At 34.6% G+C, this 23357-nt stretch overlaps 1 protein-coding gene across 1 annotated transcript in view; it reads right to left on the bottom strand.

Moving 5' to 3' along the window:
* Nucleotides 1–23357, bottom strand: part of Mhcl (Myosin heavy chain-like) — a 719798-nt gene that overhangs the window by 403349 nt on the left and 293092 nt on the right. The window contains exon 16 of the mRNA XM_090414205.1: nucleotides 2696–2903. Coding sequence (XP_090270331.1) covers nucleotides 2696–2903 — 208 coding nt within the window. The remainder of the gene's footprint in view (nucleotides 1–2695; nucleotides 2904–23357) is intronic.

The raw sequence follows: 23357 nt of genomic DNA, 5'->3' as shown, positions 1-23357 counted from the left end.
TGCCCAGATTTCCAGTCTATTCAAATCATTTTGTAATTGCTGAATATCAGTAGCATCTCTGATTGTCCTACCTATCTTCGCATCATCAGCAAACAATTGCAAATCTGATGATAGACTCTGCTTGATGTCATTAATGTACAGACCAAACAATAATGGCCCAAGGACCGAGCCCTGAGGTACACCACAGTGATTACCTTAAATCTGGCAGATTCACACCCACTGTATACCACTTTTTGATATCTGTCTGTTAACCATCTCCTGATCCAAGTCAATATATTATATTCCAATACCATATTCTCCAGTTTACACAACAGTCTATCGTGTGGTATCCTATCAAATGCCTTAGAAAAATCCAATATTATCATAGTGTATCCATTCCCTTTATCCAACTCGGCCATAACATTATTATAAAACATGAGCAAATTGCTAAAACATGGCCTTCCTTTAGTAAACCCATGCTGTTCCCTGCAGAGTATAGAATGCTTGTCTGCCCATTTCTGTATGCGAGTTCTTACCAACTTCTCTAAAATCGTAACTACCACACCAGAGATACTAATAGGTCGGTAGTTTGACACATCAGTTTTTGCACCACCCTTGTGCAATGGAACTATCATACATTCCTTCCATTCTTGTGGTATCATTCCTGAGCTGAGACTCAAGTTATACAAATGTGTGAAAGGCCTAGTCAATTCAGCTGAACATTTCTTTAATAAACAGGCAGATATTCCATCTGTTCCTATTGACAAATTCTTATCCAGGTTATGCAAGAGCTCTTCAACCTCATTTTCATGAACCTGTAACTCTTCATCCAACGTAGCAGTAGCACCATGCTACATACACCTGGTTGATATATCTTAGCAACGTGAGCACTCATTAACTGAACAATCTCCTTAGCTTCCGATACTCATGTAGCATCTGCATTCAATAAAGTTATTCTTTCACATTCATTCTTTCTTTTGCTTGCAGCATAACAATAAAATTCTTTTGGATTGCCTTTAGCTTGCATGGCCAATTTCTTTTCATACTCTATTTTAGCTTTTCTCACAATACTTGTTACTTTTCTGGCCTAAGCTTTATATATTTCATAACTCCTCTCACTCTTATTCTCATGATATTCTTTCCACATCATCATGTTATGGATCTCTAGCTTAATAAGGCTGCACATCCATTTCAATCCCAACCTATTTATTCTTCAAACACTAGGGATACATTCAGATACTGCCTCATTCAAGCACTTTTTCAAAGATTCCCATGCATTGCTGACATTTTTTCCATTCAGTAATTGATACCATGGGACCAAATATAATATTCTAATTTGTATATTAATGACATAGGGAAAGATTTAAGAAGGGGATATTCAGTTGTTTGCTGATGATGCAAAGCTGGGGAAAGCAATAGTTGATAAAGGTGATGTAGATATCCTGAAGGATGACTTAAATAAATTGGCATTGTGGGCAAAGGATATTGATTGTCAATTTCATGTTGCAAAATGTAAGGTTAACCACTTTGGATTGAAAAGGTTGCATATGGTGTATCACATTGATGGTATTGATTTGCAGGAAATTAATGAGACTAGGGACTTGGAGATAATGGTGGACAAAGAGTTAAAATTCAGAGAGCATATTGCAAAAGTTGGTAAAATAGCTCAATGAAGTGCTTAGATATTATAACAAATAAAGATAAGGAAGTCATTATCCCTTTTTATAAGGCTATGATTCAGCCATATCTTGAGCTGTGCATGCACAGATTTGATTACCTGGGTTTCTTGGGGACCAGGAGGTGGTCAAAAAGATTCAGAGACAAGTGACCAAGATGGTCACAGGCATGTGAAATACTCCCTATAAGGAAAGGTTGAAGGTTTGTGGGTTACAAAGTTTAGTTGATAGGCAGAAAAGGGGAGACATGATAGAAACTTTTAAGATATTAAAGGGGTTTTATAAAATTGATGCAAGTGAAATTTTTCAACAAAAAAGTCATAAAACTAGGGGCCATCCTTGGAAGTTGTGTAAGAGTGTGGTTAGTAGAGGTGTGCAGACCAGATTTTTTGTGTGGAGAGTGATAAGTGAGTGGAATGGATTGCCAGAATTGGTTGTGAGTTCCCTGATGGCAAATGGATTGAAGGAGCGATATGATAGGATTTGTGTGTATGATGGTTGATTTGGGTCTCCCATGATGAGTCTCCAGACTCCATGGAGATGCCGTAAATAATAATAATAATATCTAACACTGAAAAGATTATGATATATATTATATATATGTATTTCTATATGAATTTTATTATATAATCATGCAGTTTCCACATCAGTCTTAATGTGCTTACATGTCAATAAATACATGGATGTGAAGTGTAGCTTGAAATTGAAATAACATTTGAATTCTAATAGAATAATATAAATACACAGTAAAATTTATTTCATATATTTCATCCATATGAACATGTGGGTGGTTAAACAAATTTAACCATAATTAAATAAGAATCTAACTGAATAAAATCACACTGCTATGTTGAAGTAATCATAAGTATATGTTATTCTTAAAAAGAATGTTTTAACTGAGTTCTGCTGACTCAAATTTCAGCTTGAACCAATGATAAAACCTTACACAATAAGATATATATTATACTTGGAATGTTATAAAAAAGCAACAAATAATCTGTCAAACTCAAAAAGATCTATGAATAATATTAGTGCATTACCTTGCTTGTAAACTCTCACAGCATCAAGTATTTGAGAGCCTCTAATCTGAGAACGGAGCAAAGGTATATTAAGGATAATGTCTTCAGAAGAACTTGCTCTTGCTACTGTAAGTGAATTTCTTACATCACACAGTCCAGCATTGTGCTGGGGTAGAAGACAGTGAACAAAGTGAAGTTTAGTTCGGCGTAGCATTTCTATAACAACATCCTGGAATGATAATCATAATTTAAAGTAGAAAATATCTAAAAATAAAATTATATCAATTTTTGTACAACTTTTAGAAATAACTAATAACTAATCTTATAAATAAATAGTGTCAACTATAGTTTTTGAAGCCATAATGGTCATGGCATTCCCCCCCCCCCCCTTTTTTTTTTCCATGTCAGTCACATGCTGACAAATGATTGGAATCTGTAAATGCATTTTTTGAAGATCGTGGAGTTGAATTCACTGGAGAAAATGGTAGAGCAGGTTACTCCAAAGAACAGAAGCAGAATGGATGAAGGAAGAGATGAGAAGTTGGTTCAATAAGTTTGGAGATGAATTGTGTATAGATGTTGACAAGGAACTGCCCAGTTTGTATATGATTAGAGAAAAGTAGAGGAATGGTGGTGACCAATTCAGTGGAGCAATGCCCATGGAAATATATAGAAAAAAAGACCCAATGAAGAAACAGAGGATCGTTGGGAAAGCAACTGGAAAAAGGACACAGTGAGGGGATGGTAATCATTAAGCCAACAGTCCTCTTCTGGATACAATCAAATATTTTGAGGGAGGTTTTGAATGCACAATCTCAAAGACGAGAACGATATTCTAAGGTTGGGTAAGTTTGGGATTTATAAAGTGTTAGGAGTTGAGCAGAAGAGCAGTAATGTTTAGAATGAAAAGAATACAAAATTTTTTTTGGATGTTGAAGAGGTTATTGATGTGATGTGCTTGTGCCAGGATAGGATAGATGTAAAAGTTAATCCAAGAAAAGAAACTGATCTTGGTTGGCAATGGAATATTATCATGCTCACCTTGCTTGAGAATAGAGAGGAGATCAGTTTTTAAAGCACTGGTTACAGATAATCTTGAAGCATAATCATTTGAGCACACTACAAGATTTTATGAATAAAGAAGAGGAATAGAACATACTGTCATTAGCAAAACTATGAAGAGGATTTGATGCTAATGAAAGGAAGAAAGAAGGTCATTTATGTATAAGAGAAAAAATGTAGGTCAAAGTACAAAGCCCCAGGGTATGCAGCAGTGATGGAAAAATCTGATGACAGAAAATGATTCATCATGGTATGCAATGAACAACCAGAGAGGAAGCTGGCAATCCACTCACAAAGGACACAAGGGAGAAAACAACATGAAAATTTGGTATGAAGGTCTCGATGCCATACTCAATCAAATGCCTTGGAAATATCAACCCATGGTTTGGAGAAAACCATGACAAAAACTTTGTGCCCATTGTAAAAAGGGGCACAAAGTTAGCAACATCTACTGTGGAATGGTGGAATCCATATTGGTGATCCCTAACTGACTGATGAATTCCATGGAAAAGAGGTACAAAATTCCTACAGGTTATCCCAGTTGGTACCATTGTAGTAGCTGAGATTGGTTGGGAAAAAGGTAATCTATAGAAAGAGAAACATGGACAAGGTTATGGTACAGTTATCAAAAGGAAAGCTAACATCAATAATATATCTGGAGGGAGAGCTTGATGAAGATTATCTTATAATTGGATAGGCAAGCAAATGATTTGTGTCAGAAATAAATTTGTGCTTCCCTTCCAGCTTAGTCTGTGAAATGAGAACAACAGGAGAAGTTTGAATTATGAATGAATCTTCAAGAAAGATTCTTTCTTGCTTAAGTAATTAGATTGTATACGATCAACTTTCAGAGATATATAATCAAAGAGATCACCACTGATGCCCAAATTGGGAGGGAAGCAACAAAACAGGACAGGGAAATTTTGAGTAAGAACAATTCATACACACAAAATATATATATATATATATATATATATATATATATATATACAGGGTGTTCGGGATAAATTTGACAGTTTCGTAAGGAAAAAGAAAATCTTCTTTGTATCTATTAAATTTAATGAATTGACAAAAAAACATTACAGGCAGAGTTAATTACAATACTATCAACAAGATTTACTCAAAATAACCACCATTAGCATCGATCACAGCTTCAATTCTGCTTCGGAACCTCGAACAAGCTGATGCTACAGTCTCCCTGGGAAGGGCCGCAAAAACTGTTTTAATTTTATCCATTAACTGGGCTTTTGTATTACTGGAAGTGCGATTGGTGTCTTTTTCAACTGCGCCCCATACAAAATAATCCATGGGGTTAAGGTCTGGGGAGTTTGGAGGCCAAACATTTGGACTGGTGAAGTCGTAGAAATTTTCAGACAACCATTTTTGACTTTTCCCAGAGGTGTGGCAAGGGGCCGAATCCTGCTGCCATACATACGGCCTACCATTGGCTACCCTTGTTATCCAGGGCTTGACTACAGTTAGCAACTCCACGAACAAAGCCCGAATTCCAATGCCAGGGTTCTTCAACACCTGTTCCTGCAGATTTGCGAGGAATTCTGCTGTACGAACGCAATCAGATCGTCTGCTAGGGATCTTTCTTCTTGCTACATCCTCGTAGTCACCATTGCAAGTCTCTAGTTCATGCCTGATTGTTTTTACTGTATTCAGGGAGCATTGGGCAGCAGTCGTAATATCCTTATTTTGATGGCGGGCACGAATCATCATGATACAAGTTATTCTCTTCCATGATTCAGGTGGGTTCCAGCTATCCATCCTTTCTGACATCTTGTATATGAATGAAGAAGGGTCCAAACTTTTAAATGAAGAGAAGTGTGTGTTAATACATGTAACTTACGGAAAAATATAATTAATTATAAATATGTCAAATTTATCCTGAACACCCTGTGTGTATATATATATATATATATATATATATATATATATATATATATATATATATATATATATATATATATATACAGTAAATTCAAGTTAATTGATCTGCCAGTTAATCGGGGCAGCCATTTTATTGGGACATGTCTGGAAGAACAGAAACAAAATGAGAATATAACAAGATTTGGGACACAATGCCATATAATTGGGCCAGCCAGTAACTTCTACCACATAGAGTATTAGAAAAATTATGTAACTTTGATTCAGAAATTTAGTGCTGATGACATGTGCAATACTGACAAAACAGGGTCATTTTATAGCACCACATTGGATGGTTCCCTGTGTTATAAACGTATTACACTGTTTGAATCAATGAAAGTAATAGATCATGTAACAATGTTCTACTTCTTCTCTTCAAGGATTAGGCATTTGCCTGTTCTAGCTTCACTAGTCTCTCTTTCTCTCTCTCTTTTCCTTTGGTCTATATCTATCCACTTCTTTTGGTTGCTGATATCTTTCCATCTTAAACACATGTTCTTTCCATTTCTCTCTATATTCCTTGATCTTTTCAATTATGTTATAAATATCTAGTTCTTTTCTGATGCCTTCATTTCTTATATGGTCAAATTTTGTGCATCCTTTTATTGTTCTTAAAAATCTTATCTCTGCAGCTTGTATTTTACTTTCATCTTTCTTTTTAACAGTCCATGTTTCTGAACCATAAAATAGAGAGGGAGTGGCCATTACTTTGTAAAATTTTAGTTGAGTTTCTCATCTTGTTTTTTATTCTGTGTATTTTAATTGTTCCACAGATTTTCTGAAATTTCTTTATTTTTTTCATCTATATCTTTAACATATGTAATTATGCAGCCTAAATAATTAAACTGTGTCATCTTCTATTATTTTATTTTCTATAACTATTTTTGACCATAATCTTGACCTTTAAATGCCATAACTTCTGTTTTCTTCTGTAAAAGTTTTAAATTGTATTGTTGGCTTATTTTGTTTAATTCGTAAACTGAGTTTTAGAAGTCATCTTCATGGTCTTGTAATATAATCTGATCATCTGCATATGCACTGTACTGATAATAGTTCTTCTGGTTAACTGGATACCTTATTTTATTGTTATTTTTCATATTTTAATAATCTGATATATATATATATTCCCTACTGAATGTTCCTGGCAAGATCTATGCAAGTATATTTGAGAAACGGTTGAGAAGAATTGTGGAAGAAAAGCTTGGTGAAGAACAAGCTGGATTCAGGCCAAATAGAAGCTGTCAGGATCAGATCTTCACTTTACTACAAATAGTCGAGAAAGCATGGGAATATAACAGAGATCTGTATTTAAGTTTTGTCGATTTGGAAAAGGCATATGACAAGGTGCCAAGACAGAAGCTATTCAAAACGCTACAGTTATATGGTGTCAATTATATTAAGCAATACTTAGTCTTTATTTGCGTTGTAAGTCAGCAGTTAGAATTGAGGTACGGGAAGATGGTTTAATGTTAAATCTGGTGTGAGACAAGGATGTACATTATCCCCTCTGTTATTCATTATCTATATGGATCACATTATGAAGGAAAGTGGTATTAAACATGATATCAAAATTGGAGATGTTAATGTCAGCTCTTTGCTTTATGCAAATGATGTTATACTTCTAAATAAATCTGCTACAAGTCTGCAAGATTCTCTGACTAAATTGAATAGCTGTTGTAATAGATATGGCATGAAGGTCAGCAATAAAAAGACAAAGACAATGAAAATAGGCAGAATCATTGAAAATGTCAACTGTGTTGTGAATGGAGAACCTGTGGAACAAGTGAAACATTTCAGCTACTGAGGCACAATTTTTACTGAAGATGGTAAATTAAATATAGAAATAGACAACAGAATCAGCAAAGCTGGTATGGTATGAAGTCAATTGAATAAATTCATATGGAATAAGGGAGAAATTAGTTGGAACACTAAATTAGCTATATACAGGACAGTGTTCAAACCAGTTTTAACTTATGGATCTGGGAGCTGGGTCAGAAGTAAAACACTTGACCAAAGACTAGAGACCGCAGATATGAGAGTCCTGAGAAAGATTATAGGCATGAGCAGATGGCATCAATGGCAATATCATATTAAAAATGAGGATATTAGGAAAGAACTTGACATTGTCAACATCCAGGAATGCATTAGCAGAGCTATTCTCAGGTGGTATCGTCACTTAAACAGAATGGGCGAAGAAAGATTAGCAAAACAAGTGTTCTCTGCCAGGTTGGCAGGAAAACGACTCAGAGGAAGACCAAGATATAGGTGGATTGATACGGTACAAAGTGCCTTAGACGATAGAAATATAAGATCTGATAATGTTGGAGTCTTGACAAGTAACAGACTGATTTGGATAAAAATTGTAGATAGGAAGTTAGTAATGATGTAATTTTTTTCATGTAGTACTATCATATCCTGTATACCCCTTGAGGGTACATAGCAGGAATTTGATGATGATGATATATATATTGAATGGAGTTGGGAATAAGCTACATCCCTGCCTGACACCCCCTGATTTATTCTAATCTCTTCTGTTAATTTGTTATCAAACTATAACTTATTTTTGTATTATTAGAGAAACTTTGTATAATTTGTACCAAATGTAATGGATATACTTGTTTTTTTTTCATTATGTTCCATTATAACACAAACAAAATGACTTCAGACATGGAAGATCATGTATAGATCTTCCATGTCTGAAGTCATTTTGTTCTTCTGAGAGTAGATTGTTTGAAATATTTCCAAGTCTGTTATTCAGGATTTTACTGTAAATTTTGTAACCTGTATTTAATAAACTTATTCCTGTGTAATTTCCATAATAATCTCTGTCTCCTTTTTTAAATATAGATATAATCTTAGCTTTTAAGCAATTTGAAGGAACCTTTCCTCCAACAGTTATTAATTTTAAGAATCTGTGATATAAATATAATCTGCCATATTTCCAAAGCGCTGTACTTATGCCATTTAATTTTCTATTTTTCGATATCTTCACTGCTTCTTTTAGTTGTTCCAACTTTATTGGTTCTATATCAGTACTGATTTCTTCACCATTATTTTCTGTTATTAAATTTGGGTCATACCATAAATTCTTATAACGTTCTATCCATTGTTTCTCTTTTATTATATTGATTTGTGCAGTATCACTTTCTTTGTAGTTTAATTTACTTAATATGTCTTGTCTTCCATGTATGTCTTCTTCTATTTTATTAAAAAAATCTGTCCCAAGAATCTTGGTGAGCTTTCTGCACTATGGTTTTAGTTATATTTCTTTTGTTTTTGATTTTGTATATTTCTTGTTTCCTTTGTATGTTTTTTTTGAAGGAGTGATTTTATTATTATTATTATTCAGGCCTCCATGCAGTCAAAAGACTCATCATGGGAGGTCCTTCTTAAGAACATAAAGTCTGTCAAGACTCATTGAGGGAAGCCCCCCCCCCCCCCCAAGAAACACAAAGTCTATCATACCGCTCCTTAAACTCATTGACCGTTCTCGCTCCCACCACTCCATCAGGCAATGCATTCCACGGTTCAACCACCCTCCATACAAAGAAATCACTCCTTACCCTCTTTCTCACAGTTTCCTTTCATAACTTCCAGGGATGGCCTCTTGTCATCACTCCTTCCCGCTGTTCAACCAAGCGAAAGAACTCCCCAGTGTGAACCCTGTAACCACCTCACAACAGTTTAAAACCTCTCCTTCTTCTATCCACCAAACTCTGCAGTCCACATTCCCTCAGCCAATCCTCATAACTATGCTTGTAGTCCTGAAACCATCTTTGTCATCCGTCTTTGTATCCTTTCCACAGTTAATTTATCCCCTTCAAATCCTGGGGACCAAATCTGAGAACAATAGCCCAAGTGTGGTCTGATCAGAGACTTATACAACAGAATGATAACCCTCTTATCTCTGCAGGTCAGTGTCCTTCTCATAATTGCAGCAATCCTCTGTGTTACCTTCACCACCTTTGCAATATGTCCCCTAAACTTCAGGTTTCTATCAATCATCAACCCCAGATCTCATCAACCCCCTACATCCTCCAGTATAACTCCTCCTATAGAGTATGCAGCATCCCATCGATGTTTCCCAAACCTCAAGACCTTACATTTTGCTGCATTAAACTGACACCCCCATTCATTTGACAATCTATCTAGCTTATTTAAATCCTCTTGCAGGGCTAACACATCTGCATCATCAGATTCCTGCCATGTACCCTCAAGGGGTGTACAGGATATGACAGTACTACATGAAAAAATTACATCATTACTAACTTCCTATCTACAATTTTCCTCCAAATCAGTTTGTTGCTTGTCAAGACTCCAACATTATCAGATCTTATATTTCTATCGTCTAAGGCACTTTGTACCGTATCAATCAACCTATATCTTGGTCTTCCTCTGGGTCGTTTTCCTGCCAACCTGGCAGAGAACACTTGTTTTGCTAATCTTTCCTCTCCCATTCTATTTAAGTGACCATACCATCTGAGATTAGCTCTGCTAACGCATTCCTGGATGCTGACAATGTCAAGTTCTTTCCTAATATCCTCATTTTTAATATGATATTGCCATTGATGCCATCTGTTCACGCCTCTAATCTTTCTCAGGACTCTCATATCTGCGATCTCTAGTCTTTGGTCAAGTGTTTTACTTCTGACCCAGCTCTCAGATCCATAAGTTAAAACTGGTTTGAACACAGTCTTGTATACAGCTAATTTAGTGTTCCGACTAATTTCTTTCTTATTCCATATGAATTTATTCAATTGACTTCCCACGATACCAGCTTTGCTGATTCTGTTGTCTATTTCTATATTTAGTTTACCATCTTCAGTAAAAATTGTGCCTAAGTAGCTGAAATGTTTTACTTGTTCCACAGGTTCTCCATTCACAACACAGTTGACATTTTCAATGATTCTGCCTATTTTCATTGTCTTTGTCTTTTTATTGCTGACCTTCATATCATATCTATTACAACAGCTATTCAATTTAGTCAGAGAATCTTGCAGACTTGTAGCGGATTTATTTAGAAGTATAACATCATCCGCATAAAGCAAGGAGCTGACATTAACATCTCCAATTTTGATATCAAGTTTAATACCACATTCCTTCATAATGTGATCCATATAGATAATGAATAACAGAGGGGATAATGTACATCCTTGTCTCACACCAGATTTAACATTAAACCATCTTCCTGTACTTCCTTCAATTCTAACTGCTGACTCACAACTCAAATAAAGACTAAGTATTGCTTGATATAATGCCCCATTGACAGCATATAACTGCAGCGTATTGAATAGCTTCTCTCTTGGCACCTTGTCATATGCCTTTTCCAAATCGACAAAACTTAAATACAGATCTTTGTTATATTCCCATGCTTTCTCGACTATTTGTCGTAAAGTAAAGATCTGATCCTGACAGCCTCTATTTGGCCTGAATCCAGCTTGTTCTTCACCAAGCTTTTCTTCCACAATTCTTCTCAACCGTTTCTCAAGTATACTTGCATAGATCTTGCCAGGAACACTCAGTAGGGAAATACCTCTATAATTCTCACATTCAGTTTTATTTCCCTTTTTATATATGGGTACTATGAGAGCTCTACTCCAATCATCGGGAATTCGTCCCTCTGTCCAGGCTTTCTGAACTATGCAGTGCAGCCACTGTAAGACTCTTATACCACCATACTTCAGCATTTCTGGTCGAATATCATCTACTCCTGCTGCCTTTCCACATTTCAAGCCTTTGATGGCTTTTTCTACTTCAAGTATGGATATGTATTCCTGACTGCATGCCTGGTCAGTGTTTTTTATCACTGTGCTGTCATCACTGCTTGTTTCATTTAGCAGTTTTTCAAAGTAATTACTCCATACTTCAAGGATATCTTTTTCTCCCGTTTTCATTTCACCTTTATCATCTCTAATTCCTTTTACAGCACTCTTTCCTCCATTCCTAAGCTTCTTCAACAACCTCCAGAATATTTTGCCACCTTCTTGATATTTATTTTCTATATTCTCGCCAAAGTCCTCCCATGACTTTTGTTTAGCTAGTTTTACACACTGTTTAGCTTTCTTACATTTGTCTCTGTATTCTGTAAGAGTAAAAACTGACTTATTTGCCAGGAACTTTTGATATGCTTTCTTCTTTTCCTTCACTGCCTCTTTAACTTCCTGTGTCCACCAGGGAGTTCTGATTTTTTTATCCTTGCACACAACCTCACCACATGCCTCTCTGGCAGAATCAATCAATGTTTCCTTCAGAGTTTGCCACTGAATCTCCAAGGTTTGATTCCTGTTCTCAAACTCTTTCATTTTCTTTTCAATAATATTTCTGTATTTTAGTCTACAGTTCACATCTGAGAGCTGCTCAACTTTTATTCGCTTTAAAACTTTCTTACATGCTATTCTTTTCAATATGAAATTCAATTTTATCCTGCTCAAGACTAAATAGTGATCACTTCCAATTTCAAATCCTCTGTACACTCTGGTGTCCTGCACCAGAGAGAAAACATCACTATCAACAATAACATAGTCAATGAGACTTTTCTTATTCCTAGCCTCTTCTCTCCATGTGAATTTGTGCACATTTTTATGTTGGAACATGGTGTTAGTAATAACCAGTCCATGTCCTGAGCAGAAATCCAACAGATATTTCCCATTATTATTAGCTTTGCTCTTTTCTCCAAATTTTCCCAAAATATTTTTGTATGTCTCACAATCATTTCCTACTCTACTATTTAGATCCCCAACAAGGACCAACTTTTCCTTTTTCATTGTGTCAGTTGCTTTTTCTAAAGCCTCAAAAAATTCCTCCACTTCTACCTTAGTAGAACCTTCTGTGGGACCATAGGCACAAATAAGTCTCATTGTCCAGTTCCCCATTCTCATATTTGCCCACATCTGCATTATTACTAATAATCCTTCCCAGTTTCGCATCATCTGCAAACAACTGAATATCCCCTTGCAATCCACTGGCAATGTCATTGATATAAAGGTTAAACAATATAGGTCCTAGTACTGAGCCCTGTGGGACCCCACTTGTAACCCTCTGCCTCCTTGAAACTGCTCCACCATACACAACTCTCTGATACCTATCAGACAGCCAATCCTGAATCCAGTTGACCAATCTGACATGCAGACCCATGTGCTGCAACTTAAATATCAGCTTATCATGTGGCACCCTGTCAAATGCCTTCGCCAAGTCTAAGAAAATTGCAGTATATGCCTTTCCCTAATGTTCTTGTAACTTTATTATAAAAGGCTAGCATATTGCTAAAACAAGAGCATCATTTCACAAATCCATGTTGATTCTCACAGATAACATTACCCTCATCTGCCCAATGCTGTATACGGTCCCTCACTACTTTCTCCAAGATCTTAACAACTACTGATGACACACAGACTTGCCTATAATTAGACACTTCCAGTCTGTTACCACCCTTATGCAATGGCACTATCTTACCTTCCTTCCATTCCCTGGGCACCTTTGCCAAAGCCAGACTTTCATTGAAAAGCCACGTTAAAGGCACTGTCAGTTCCCTAACACAAAACTCGTGGTGAAATATCATCCAGTCCCACAGCTTTACTGACATCCAGAGTACTCAGTATCTGAAACACACTCTCCTCCTGTACCTCTAAACCTCGAACCAGCCCTATCCTTCTAGCATTAAAATTGACTCCTCTAGGATGAAATACTCCAATAAAGTGTTCATTGAACAATTCCACTATGTCCTTTGCATCAGTCACTCTATTCCCATTTTTATCCCACAATATCATTCTTCCACAGTCATTTCTCCTCCTACTGGCCACATAGCTAAAAAATTCCCTAGGATTTTCTTTGGATCTTAGGGCCAATCTCCTCTCCATTTGTATGTCATCTATTTTTCATTTATTGCATTTTCTATATATGTGTTCCAGATTTTTAATGATTTTCTTTTTAAAATTTTATTTTCTTTCCAAGTACTTCAGAGGCTATTTTATGGATAATCTTTATTAAAGTTTTCCATTCCTCTATATTTTCACCAATTTTTAAGTAATCTGCTTATCATGATTGATATTGCATACTTGTTCTATTTCTTTTTTTTTTTTTTTCCTATTAACTTTCTTTCTTCATTGTACTAGTATTTCTATTTTAGAGGATCATTTTTTCAGATCATTACTAAGTAATGATCTGAAAAAATTTGGCTTACTCTGTATACATGTACATCTCTCACTCATGGAGCTAGTTTCTGATAGTAATGATATAATCAATTATTCTTGTTCCTCTGCCATTCCAAGTATATTTATTTATATTCTTTCTTTGAAAAATGTATTGGTTATTTTAAAATTATCGAAAGTACAGAAGTCTATTAGTACTCGACCATTGTTATCCATGCAAATTTCTTCATATTTTCCTAAGAGATTTGGAATTGGATTATTTCCAACTCTAGCATTAAGATCTCCTGCTATTAACACCCCAACCAGCTATGATGTCTATAGACGTCATAATTTGGCAAAATTTGGATATGATTCTGTAACACCTATTTATTAACATGGATAAGAAGTGCAATTGGTCTCACTATTTAATCCACCACAGCCAGTAGAGAGGTTAATATATAGTCATTTTTATTACATTTGAGTAGCTTCTATTTGTTTTTAATTTTACTGTTAATCCGATCATTTACAAAACTGTACTTTCATATTCTATTTTTCTATTTATTATCAATTAAAATGGCCATGCCACTAGAAGATCTGATATGTTGGTCCGCTCCACTATATAGCATAGTAAAACCATCTATATCTTTTGTTCCCTTTAATTTTTTTTGTTTCTATTATCACAACTACATTAATATTTTTAGTTTTTAGTTGTTTTACTAATTCATTCCTTTGTTGCTATGCTTTGCACATTCCACATGGCTACTTTTAAAATGTCCGAGATTCCTAATCGGTTACCTTTATCCTTACTTGTCATTTTCCACTGTTTCAGTCCAATGAATTTTCCAGTTCAAGCATCTGAGTTATAGAAATTTTTTACTTGGTAAATCAACCGCCTTACCCAAAACCCCCAACATGGAGGACTAGGGTATCTCTTGCTTAGTATGGCCCCTATTTATCGACCTGTCCAGCTAAGGAGGCCCTACCAGTAGCTTAGCTACTGCTAGCAGAGCTCTTGAGGTCACTGGAACATGCAAGCCTCCTTACCATGTCAAGGTGGAGATACCATTAAGGAGGTGTAACAATGTTATGCTGCTGTTCAAATAAGTCAGGAACTAGTAAATAAAAGCTGTTAATGGAAAAATTAGAGAGGTTGCAATGTTTTAAAGCTGTTGTTTTTGTGCTCATTGTGGTTTTAAGCATTCAATAATGGATATACCGAATGTGGCTGATAGTGAAAATGGCATCCCATTAGATGTGAACTATGCCAGAAACTATGAAGCATATGCATCCATTGATGCTAGTCTTCAATGCTATAATAAAATGATTTAGAAAAGCAAAACATCCAACGGCATTAGAAGAAAAAAGAAAGTGATAAGGATGACACTCCTCGGCTTAAACGAGTGATTATCATTAGAAAATTTATTACTGGATCATAGCTCTATTTCATGCAGGAATGCAATATTATATCTGCACTAAATGCTCATGCTGATTCTGTTTAATTGCATTCAATCAAAAAAAAAAAAAAAGACAGGTTATGCTCAATCAATTCCTACAATGTCATTAACTGCTAAGAACTGAATGAACATTTAATATACATATAAACGAAATTATTTTTATGGCAAATATTTTACTTTAATTAAACCAATTGTTTATCTATAAGTCAGTAATTTTGCCACACAAAAAATGAAAAACTTGTCTAAACACACATTCTATCTTATGTACATACACCTTCTAAACTCTTGACATACAACTTGATTTAATTGGAGCAGCTGTTTAATTGGGCCAAATTATGCTATTTCTGATGTGGTCCAATTAACTGGAATCCACTATACTATTATTAATAAAATGTCTGCTATATAATGTTGCAGTTGGCAAAAAAGCCTGACTTTCTATAGGAAAATATTAAAGAAAAAACTTTTAGCACAGCAGTATTTCAGTGCTACAAAAATTCACTACAGCTAACAATTTACATACATACATAAACAGTTTATTCACAATATGATACAATGTGAAAAGGGAAAAGAGATTTATATTAAAAATTAAATATTGCAAATTATGGTCTTCCAAGTCTCTCTATCTTGAGCTAACTGGTAGATGTTAGATGGAGTTTTGCAGTTCAACCTACTGATGGTTTCAACATATGTATTGCCAAAATTGTTTGCATGGTCTTCCTCTACTGCATTTGCCATCTTCTGGTTTATACAGGACGAGGGATTCCAAAAAGGGCAAGACTTCAGGATGTCTGAGTTGATGCCCAAGCCATCTGAGTTGTCTGATTTGTAATTTTTTGACTATACTGACAAGTGGTTCTTGCTTAGCCAGATTTAGCACAGCAGAATTAGTGACGCAGTCCATCCAGGTGTATCTAAGGATCAGTCTGAGACATGTAGTTCTAAAGGAGTTAATTAGATCTGTAGTTTTTTTGGTGCTTATTGTCCAGGTTTGAGAACCATACAAGAAGATGGATCTACTGGTTGCATGGCATAGTCTTAATTTTGTCTTTAATGATGATTTCCAGGTGGGGCGGAGTTTGTTATGGAAAACTAGAGCCAACTGTTTATGTTTTCTGATATCATTTTCTGTATTGCTGATGTACGATTCAAGGTATTAAAAGTCCTTTACTCTTTCTAAGGGTTTATTATTGATATGAAGTATAAAGTTTTCACAACCTATTGAGAATACTTTGGACTTTTGGATTTTGATCTGCAGACCAATAAGTTTAGCCTATGCCTCTAGTAGACTGAGATGGTTTTGTGCATTTGTTGGTTCTGTATCAATAAGTACAACATCGTCAGCAAAGCTAAGATCAGTTATTTGCATGGTGTGGGTAGATGTTTTAATGCTAAAACCAAGATCTTCTGTGTTGATGGTCCAGAAGACGTAGTCCAAGCATATTAAAAACAAATAAGGTGCTAGTACATCACCTTGCAGGATTCCTGTTGTCACTAGAAATGATTCAGATGTTTCCGTTTTAAAGATTACTGTAGCATTGTAATCTTTATAGGACACTAAGATTGCTTTTATGAGTTTTGAGGGTAGACCATAGAAGCTAAGTATTTTACACATTGCTTCTCTATTAATGGAGTCAAAGGCTTTTTTGAAGTCTATAAAGGTTAAAATGAGTGGTGAGTTTTTATTACGTGAACCTTCTGATGCAATGTATCTGTTCTATTGTACATCGTTTTTTTAGAAATCCAGCTTTTGGTTTTTTCTTAAAAGTGGTGTTAAGTAAGGTTCTATTCTATTGAGTATCATCCTATTGCAGATTTTAACTGTGGTTGATAGCAAAGTAATACCTCTGTAGTTATCTATTCTATTAAGACTGCCCTTTTTGGGTATAGAGACAATAAGGCCTTGTTTCCATTGTTTAAAGCTTGATTCATTACGGCAAGGAGATTGGAATATGTATTATACCCAGCATTTTTGAAAGCTTCTGCTCTAATTCAATCCCGGAGGACTTTCCTGCTTTGGTTTGATCTATAGCTATTTTTAGTTCTTTTTCAGTAAAGTTTTCACAATTTATTAGTAGCGTGGTGATGCAGGTCCACAAGCGGACTTGAATTGGGGATTATCAACATTCGGTAATTCTTGAAAGTAGTTTCTTCATTCGTTCATCAAGTTCAAATTTACTGATAGCTGTCTACTGTTTTTGTCATGTGTGATAATATTTCCACTTCTTTTTGTTTTATGGTGACAGATATAATTTATCATCTGAAAAGTGTTTCTGGTATCCCCAGTTTTATTATAATTTCCAAGTTCCTTGCAGTATTTATTTGATTTTCTTTGTCTCTGGTTGTTAGTTCATTGCCTTGTTATTTAAAATGTCTATCTTTATTTATTTCATTCCTGTTTATGCAGTATAGTTTCCTTGCTTTATTTCTTTCATCTATGTATTTTTCAGTTTCAGGGGTAATCCATTTACAATGTGACATTAAAATCTTCAATATAAATATATATCTATGAATAGATAACTACTTATATCTATTCATAGATATAAGTAGTTATCTATACTGTTCTATGAATACTGTTCTATGAATAATCAATTCATAGATTTGTTATTAATGTATTATTAAACAAAACTAGCCTGACAACAGAAAATGGAAATAGATACCCATAGTGAATAATGAATAAAATAATGTCACTCTGCTCTTAACAGATGAAATATCTAGAGGCCAAGAGAAATAATAGATACTGATATGAACTGATTTACTGGGGAAAAAGGGGGGGGGGGAGGACAACTCCATGCAGTATATATTATATATATTACATGGAGTAATATATTATATATATTACTCCATGTAATATATTATACCTGATAAAAAATTACATTCTTGTCAGCTTTTTTTTTTGAATCATAATGTAAATCACACTTCTTTTCAGACATATATATTATGGAAATAGTCAGTACCCAGACCAATTTTTGACTTTTAATGAGGTCCCATCATTAGGAACTAGACCCAAGAGACACTAAAGTTAAACAAATGCAGAAATCATTTGGTTTCATATTATACTATACTTAATAAAAAAAAAACATTTTTGTTTTAATCCTTTACCCAAGTATAAACAAACAGTTTTTTTGTCAAGTACGATATTACTTTGTAACCATAATACTTTCTATAACAATTTCTGATCCAGAGTGTAATCATATTACTTTCAATCTTCTTCTTCTTCTTCTTTAGTGTTCTGCAATTGAGCAGGTTCTTCTTTTAATATCAGAAACTTTCCTTCCACTCTCTCTTCTGTTCTGAGCCTTCTCTTTCAAGGTTGTGTACCTGTCTCATTGAGCATGTCATCTAGCATTGTTTTCCTTACTCTTCCGCTGGGTCATTTTCCGTCTATTTTTCCTTCAATGGCATCTCTGATGATTCCATTCCCTCTCAGAATATGTTCTATCCAGTTTCCCTTGCTTCTTTTTATCCTCCTTAACATACTTCTTCTACTCTTTTTAAGACCTCTTCATTAGTTATTTTATCTGTCCATTTAATTTTTTCCATCCTTCTCCAAATCCACATCTCAAAGCTTTCAAAAATCTTAATTGCTTCTTTCTTCGATGTCCAAGTTTCAGATGCATAGAGGGCAACACTCCACACATAACGTTTCATTAGGTCTTTTCTGTAGGTTTCTATCCATCTTACTTCTGAATAAATTCCATTTTCTATTAAAGGCATCTCTTCCCATCACTATTCTTGCTTTTATGTCACTTTTACATCTTCCATCACTGCTAATAACCCTTCCTAGATATTTAAATGTCTTTACTTGATTCAATTTTTCCCATTTATTCTGATATCCATATTTGCCTCTTTCCTTGCTATTTTCATCACCTTTGTTTTTCTGATGTTAATTTTCATTCCATAATTGGTACCTCTCAGGGGACCCTGTAACCCCTAGAGAGCACGTCCCCTGGGTGGTGGATAGGGGAGCCCACCATGTGCGTGTGTGTGTGTGTGTATATATATATATATATATATATATATATATATGGAGGGGTGGTCCGAATATACTGAATAAGGACTTGTGGACCAACAGGGCCATAAGGGGCAATCATCTTGATCGTAAGGGAAACGGCACTCCCATGGACCCCTAGCTGGATTTATCCTCTCCTTCTTCTACTTTGAGGAAGACCCACTTACTTTAATCTTTCCTATAAGGCCTTATCAGCCAACTTTTCTTACTTTATGACCCTTGTGCTATTAGAGTACTCGAGGGCCATGGGGGACTTTTCATTTCTGGCCTTACAACTATGTCCTCACTATAAACCTTACTATATTTCTTCTATAATCTACCCTTTCAGCTTCAATATACCCTATTCCTCCTATGGGTTTAGATTCGGAAGAAGGCGAGTTCAGAAGCCTTAAGGTAGCAGCGCTACCATTGAACTATTCCATCGTCAGGCTAGTCCCCTGACATGGAGAACATACCATACTTGTAAGCTGACAGAAAAATATAATCGGATTGAATCTATGGGAAACAACCCTAGAATGGAAAAGGGAAAATGAAAATGGAAACGACAAAATATAATACACACAGCAAACTGGAATGTAAGAGGAATAGCATATAAAGAAATAGAATTAGACCAGTTATTAAATGAAAGAAATTTTAAAATAGCAGTAATCACTGAAACAAAAAAGAAATTAAAAGGAACTATGAGAACTGAAAATTTTAATGTGATATACAGTGGAGTCGACAGAGACCAAAGAGCATAAGCAGGAGTCATGATTTGGATTCATAACTCCCTTTCAAAACAGTTAAAACATTATAAATTATGGAATGAAAGAATAATAGAAGCTAGAATAAAAATAGATAGAGGCTATTTAACAATAATTGGTTTATATGCCCCAGAAGAAGGAAGAGAACAGGATAATATTGATTTTTATAATCAGCTACAAAACATATACAGGGTGTTCGGGATAAATTTGATATTTTTATAATTAATTATATTTTTCCGTAAGTTACATGTATTAACACACACTTCTCTTCATTTAAAAGTTTGGACCCTTCTTCATTCACATACAAGATGTCAGAAAGGATGGATAGCTGGAACCCACCTGAATCATGGAAGAGAATAACTTGTATCATGATGATTCGTGCCCGCCATCAAAATAAGGATATTACGACTGCTGCCCAATGCTCCCTGAATACAGTAAAAACAATCAGGCATGAACTAGAGACTTGCAATGGTGACTATGAGGATGTAGCAAGAAGAAAGATCCCTAGCAGACGATCTGATTGCGTTCGTACAGCAGAATTCCTCGCAAATCTGCAGGAACAGGTGTTGAAGAACCCTGGCATTGGAATTCGGGCTTTGTTCGTGGAGTTGCTAACTGTAGTCAAGCCCTGGATAACAAGGGTAGGCAATGGTAGGCCGTATGTATGGCAGCAGGATTCGGCCCCTTGCCACACCTCTGGGAAAAGTCAAAAATGGTTGTCGAAAATTTCTACGACTTCACCAGTCCAAATGTTTGGCCTCCAAACTCCCCAGACCTTAACCCCATGGATTATTTTGTATGGGGCGCAGTTGAAAAAGACACCAATCGCACTTCCAGTAATACAAAAGCCCAGTTAATGGATAAAATTAAAACAGTTTTTGCGGCCCTTCCCAGAGAGACTGTAGCATCAGCTTGTTCGAGGTTCCGAAGCAGAATTAAGCTGTGATCGATGCTAATGGTGGTTATTTTGAGTAAATCTTGTTGATAGTATTGTAATTAACTCTGCCTGTAATGTTTTTTTGTCAATTCATTAAATTTAATAGATACAAAGAAGATTTTCTTTTTCCTTACGAAACTGTCAAATTTATCCCGAACACCCTGTATATACTAAAATAAATAAAAATGATTACATAATTTTAGCAGGAGACTTAAATGCAAGAACTGGAAACACGAAAATTAATAATAATATAGGAATACATGGAGAACACACTCTAAACAGAAATGGTAAAAAATTGATTGACTTTGTAGTTTATAATAACCTAAAAATAATGAATTCCTTCTATAAACATAAAGACATACATAAATATACTTGGGCAGCAAGAGGATGGAAATCAATATCAGATTACTTCATATTAAATGAAAAGACATCAAAATTTTCACTCGATGTTAGAGTTCACAGAGGATATGAAATAAGCAGTGACCACTTCCTTGTTAAAATAAAATTAAGATTACCACCTAAATGGCTACAAGTAACAAGAACAGAAAGAAAAATTGAAACATTTGTTTATAAAACTAGACTATTGAATGACACAAATGTACAATGGCTATATGAACAAAGAATTAACCAGTATCTAGATAAAATAAAACAAAATGAAGAAATAGAAATAGAATGGCTTAATATAAAAACGATACTAAATGCAGCAGCAAATGAAAGCTTAGGAAAGACCAAAAAATTCAATAAAAGAAAAAACTGAAGATCTGGGATGATACAATCAAAGAAATAATCAAAAAGAAAAAAGAAGCCTATCACAAATGGTTAAGCAGTAAAAGATTAGAAGATGAAATAGAATATAAAAGAATAAGAGCCATAGCTATAAGAGAAGTCAGAAAAAGACAGAGAATCATGGAATAAATTTGTTTCTAATTTAGAACATGATTTATATAAAATAAGACCCAATGTACATAAGATTTTGAAACATCTAAATGCAGATACCAAAGAAAACATAAAATTAAACACTGAATTGAAATTAGAAGAATTTCTAAATTACTACACAGAACTGTGGACAGACAAATATTTTAAAAAAGACAACTGGCAAACAATTAATGAAAATGAAAAGGAAATAACTGAAGAAAAATTAGAAATCAGCCTGAAAGAAACAAGAAATGGAAAATCACCAGAAGATAAGCTAGGTTCACAACTATATAAATACGCAGGAACAAGATTCAAAGGAAGACTTATTATTTTTAAATAAAATTTACTCAACTGGTATCCCCCCAATAGAATGGAAAAAAGCAATTGTGATTCCTATCTTTAAGAAAGGTAATAGAGATGACCCTAAAAACTATAGAGGCATCAGTATACTAAATTCATGTTACAAAATATACAGCAGAATTTTAAATAACAAACTAATGAAATATTCCGAAAACTTTATTCTAGAGGTACAAAATGGATTTAGAAAAGGACGATCATGTATAGACCCAGCCTTCTGCCTAAAATTAATAATAGAGAAAAGAAGAGAATATAATTTAGAAACACACATTGCATTTATTGACTTTGAAAAAGCATTTGACAAAGTTAAAAGAAACATATTATTTAACATATTAAAAGAAAGACAAATACCAAATAATATCCTAAAAGCTGTCACAAGTATATATGAAAATAATCAAATACAAATAAGATTAAATCATGAGCTATCACATACAAGAGAGATAAACCAAGGGGTCCGACAGGGATGTCCCCTCTCAGCAACTCTTTTTAATATCTACTTAAATGAAATAATAATAAAATGGAGTAAAAATTTACATCAAGGAATTAAACTTTCACGTACAGTTAACTTAAACACTCTCCTCTTTGCAGACGACCAAATAATAATTACAAATTCTGAAGATAACTTACAGAAAGCTATTTTAAATCACAATGAGATATCCAAAGATTATGGTATGATAATATCAATGGAAAAATCAAAAACTATGGCCTTTAAAGGACAAGATCAAGCAAGAACTAAAATAGTATTAGATAACAAGATCTTAGAACAGGTGAATTCATTTAACTACCTAGGATGTATGATCACTTATGAAAATGAAAAAGATATAAACATAAAAATTGCAAAATATTTAAAAATAACAGGAATAATTAACTCTATATTTAAACCAAACCTAGTTCAAAAACAAACCAGGCTAAAAGTATACAATACATTAGCCCTACCGGTCTTAATGTATGGAAGCGAAATCTGGACAATAAAACAAAAAGACAAACAAAGATTAACAACAGCAGAAATGAAGTTTATGAGAAAAACTGCAAAGTATACCCTATTTGATCACAAAAGAAACGAAGATATTATGAAAGAATTAAACCAAGAACCAGTAATTGAAAACATTAAAAAATATAAACATAGATGGATGGAACACGCTCAAAGA

This window comes from Typopeltis vanoorti, chromosome 24 (genome assembly GCF_054136105.1).
Source record: "Typopeltis vanoorti isolate ZY-2024b chromosome 24, IOZ_Tvanoo_1.0, whole genome shotgun sequence".
Classification (NCBI taxonomy): Eukaryota; Metazoa; Arthropoda; class Arachnida; order Uropygi; family Thelyphonidae; genus Typopeltis; species Typopeltis vanoorti.
This window is presented reverse-complemented; position numbering and strand designations above follow the sequence as displayed.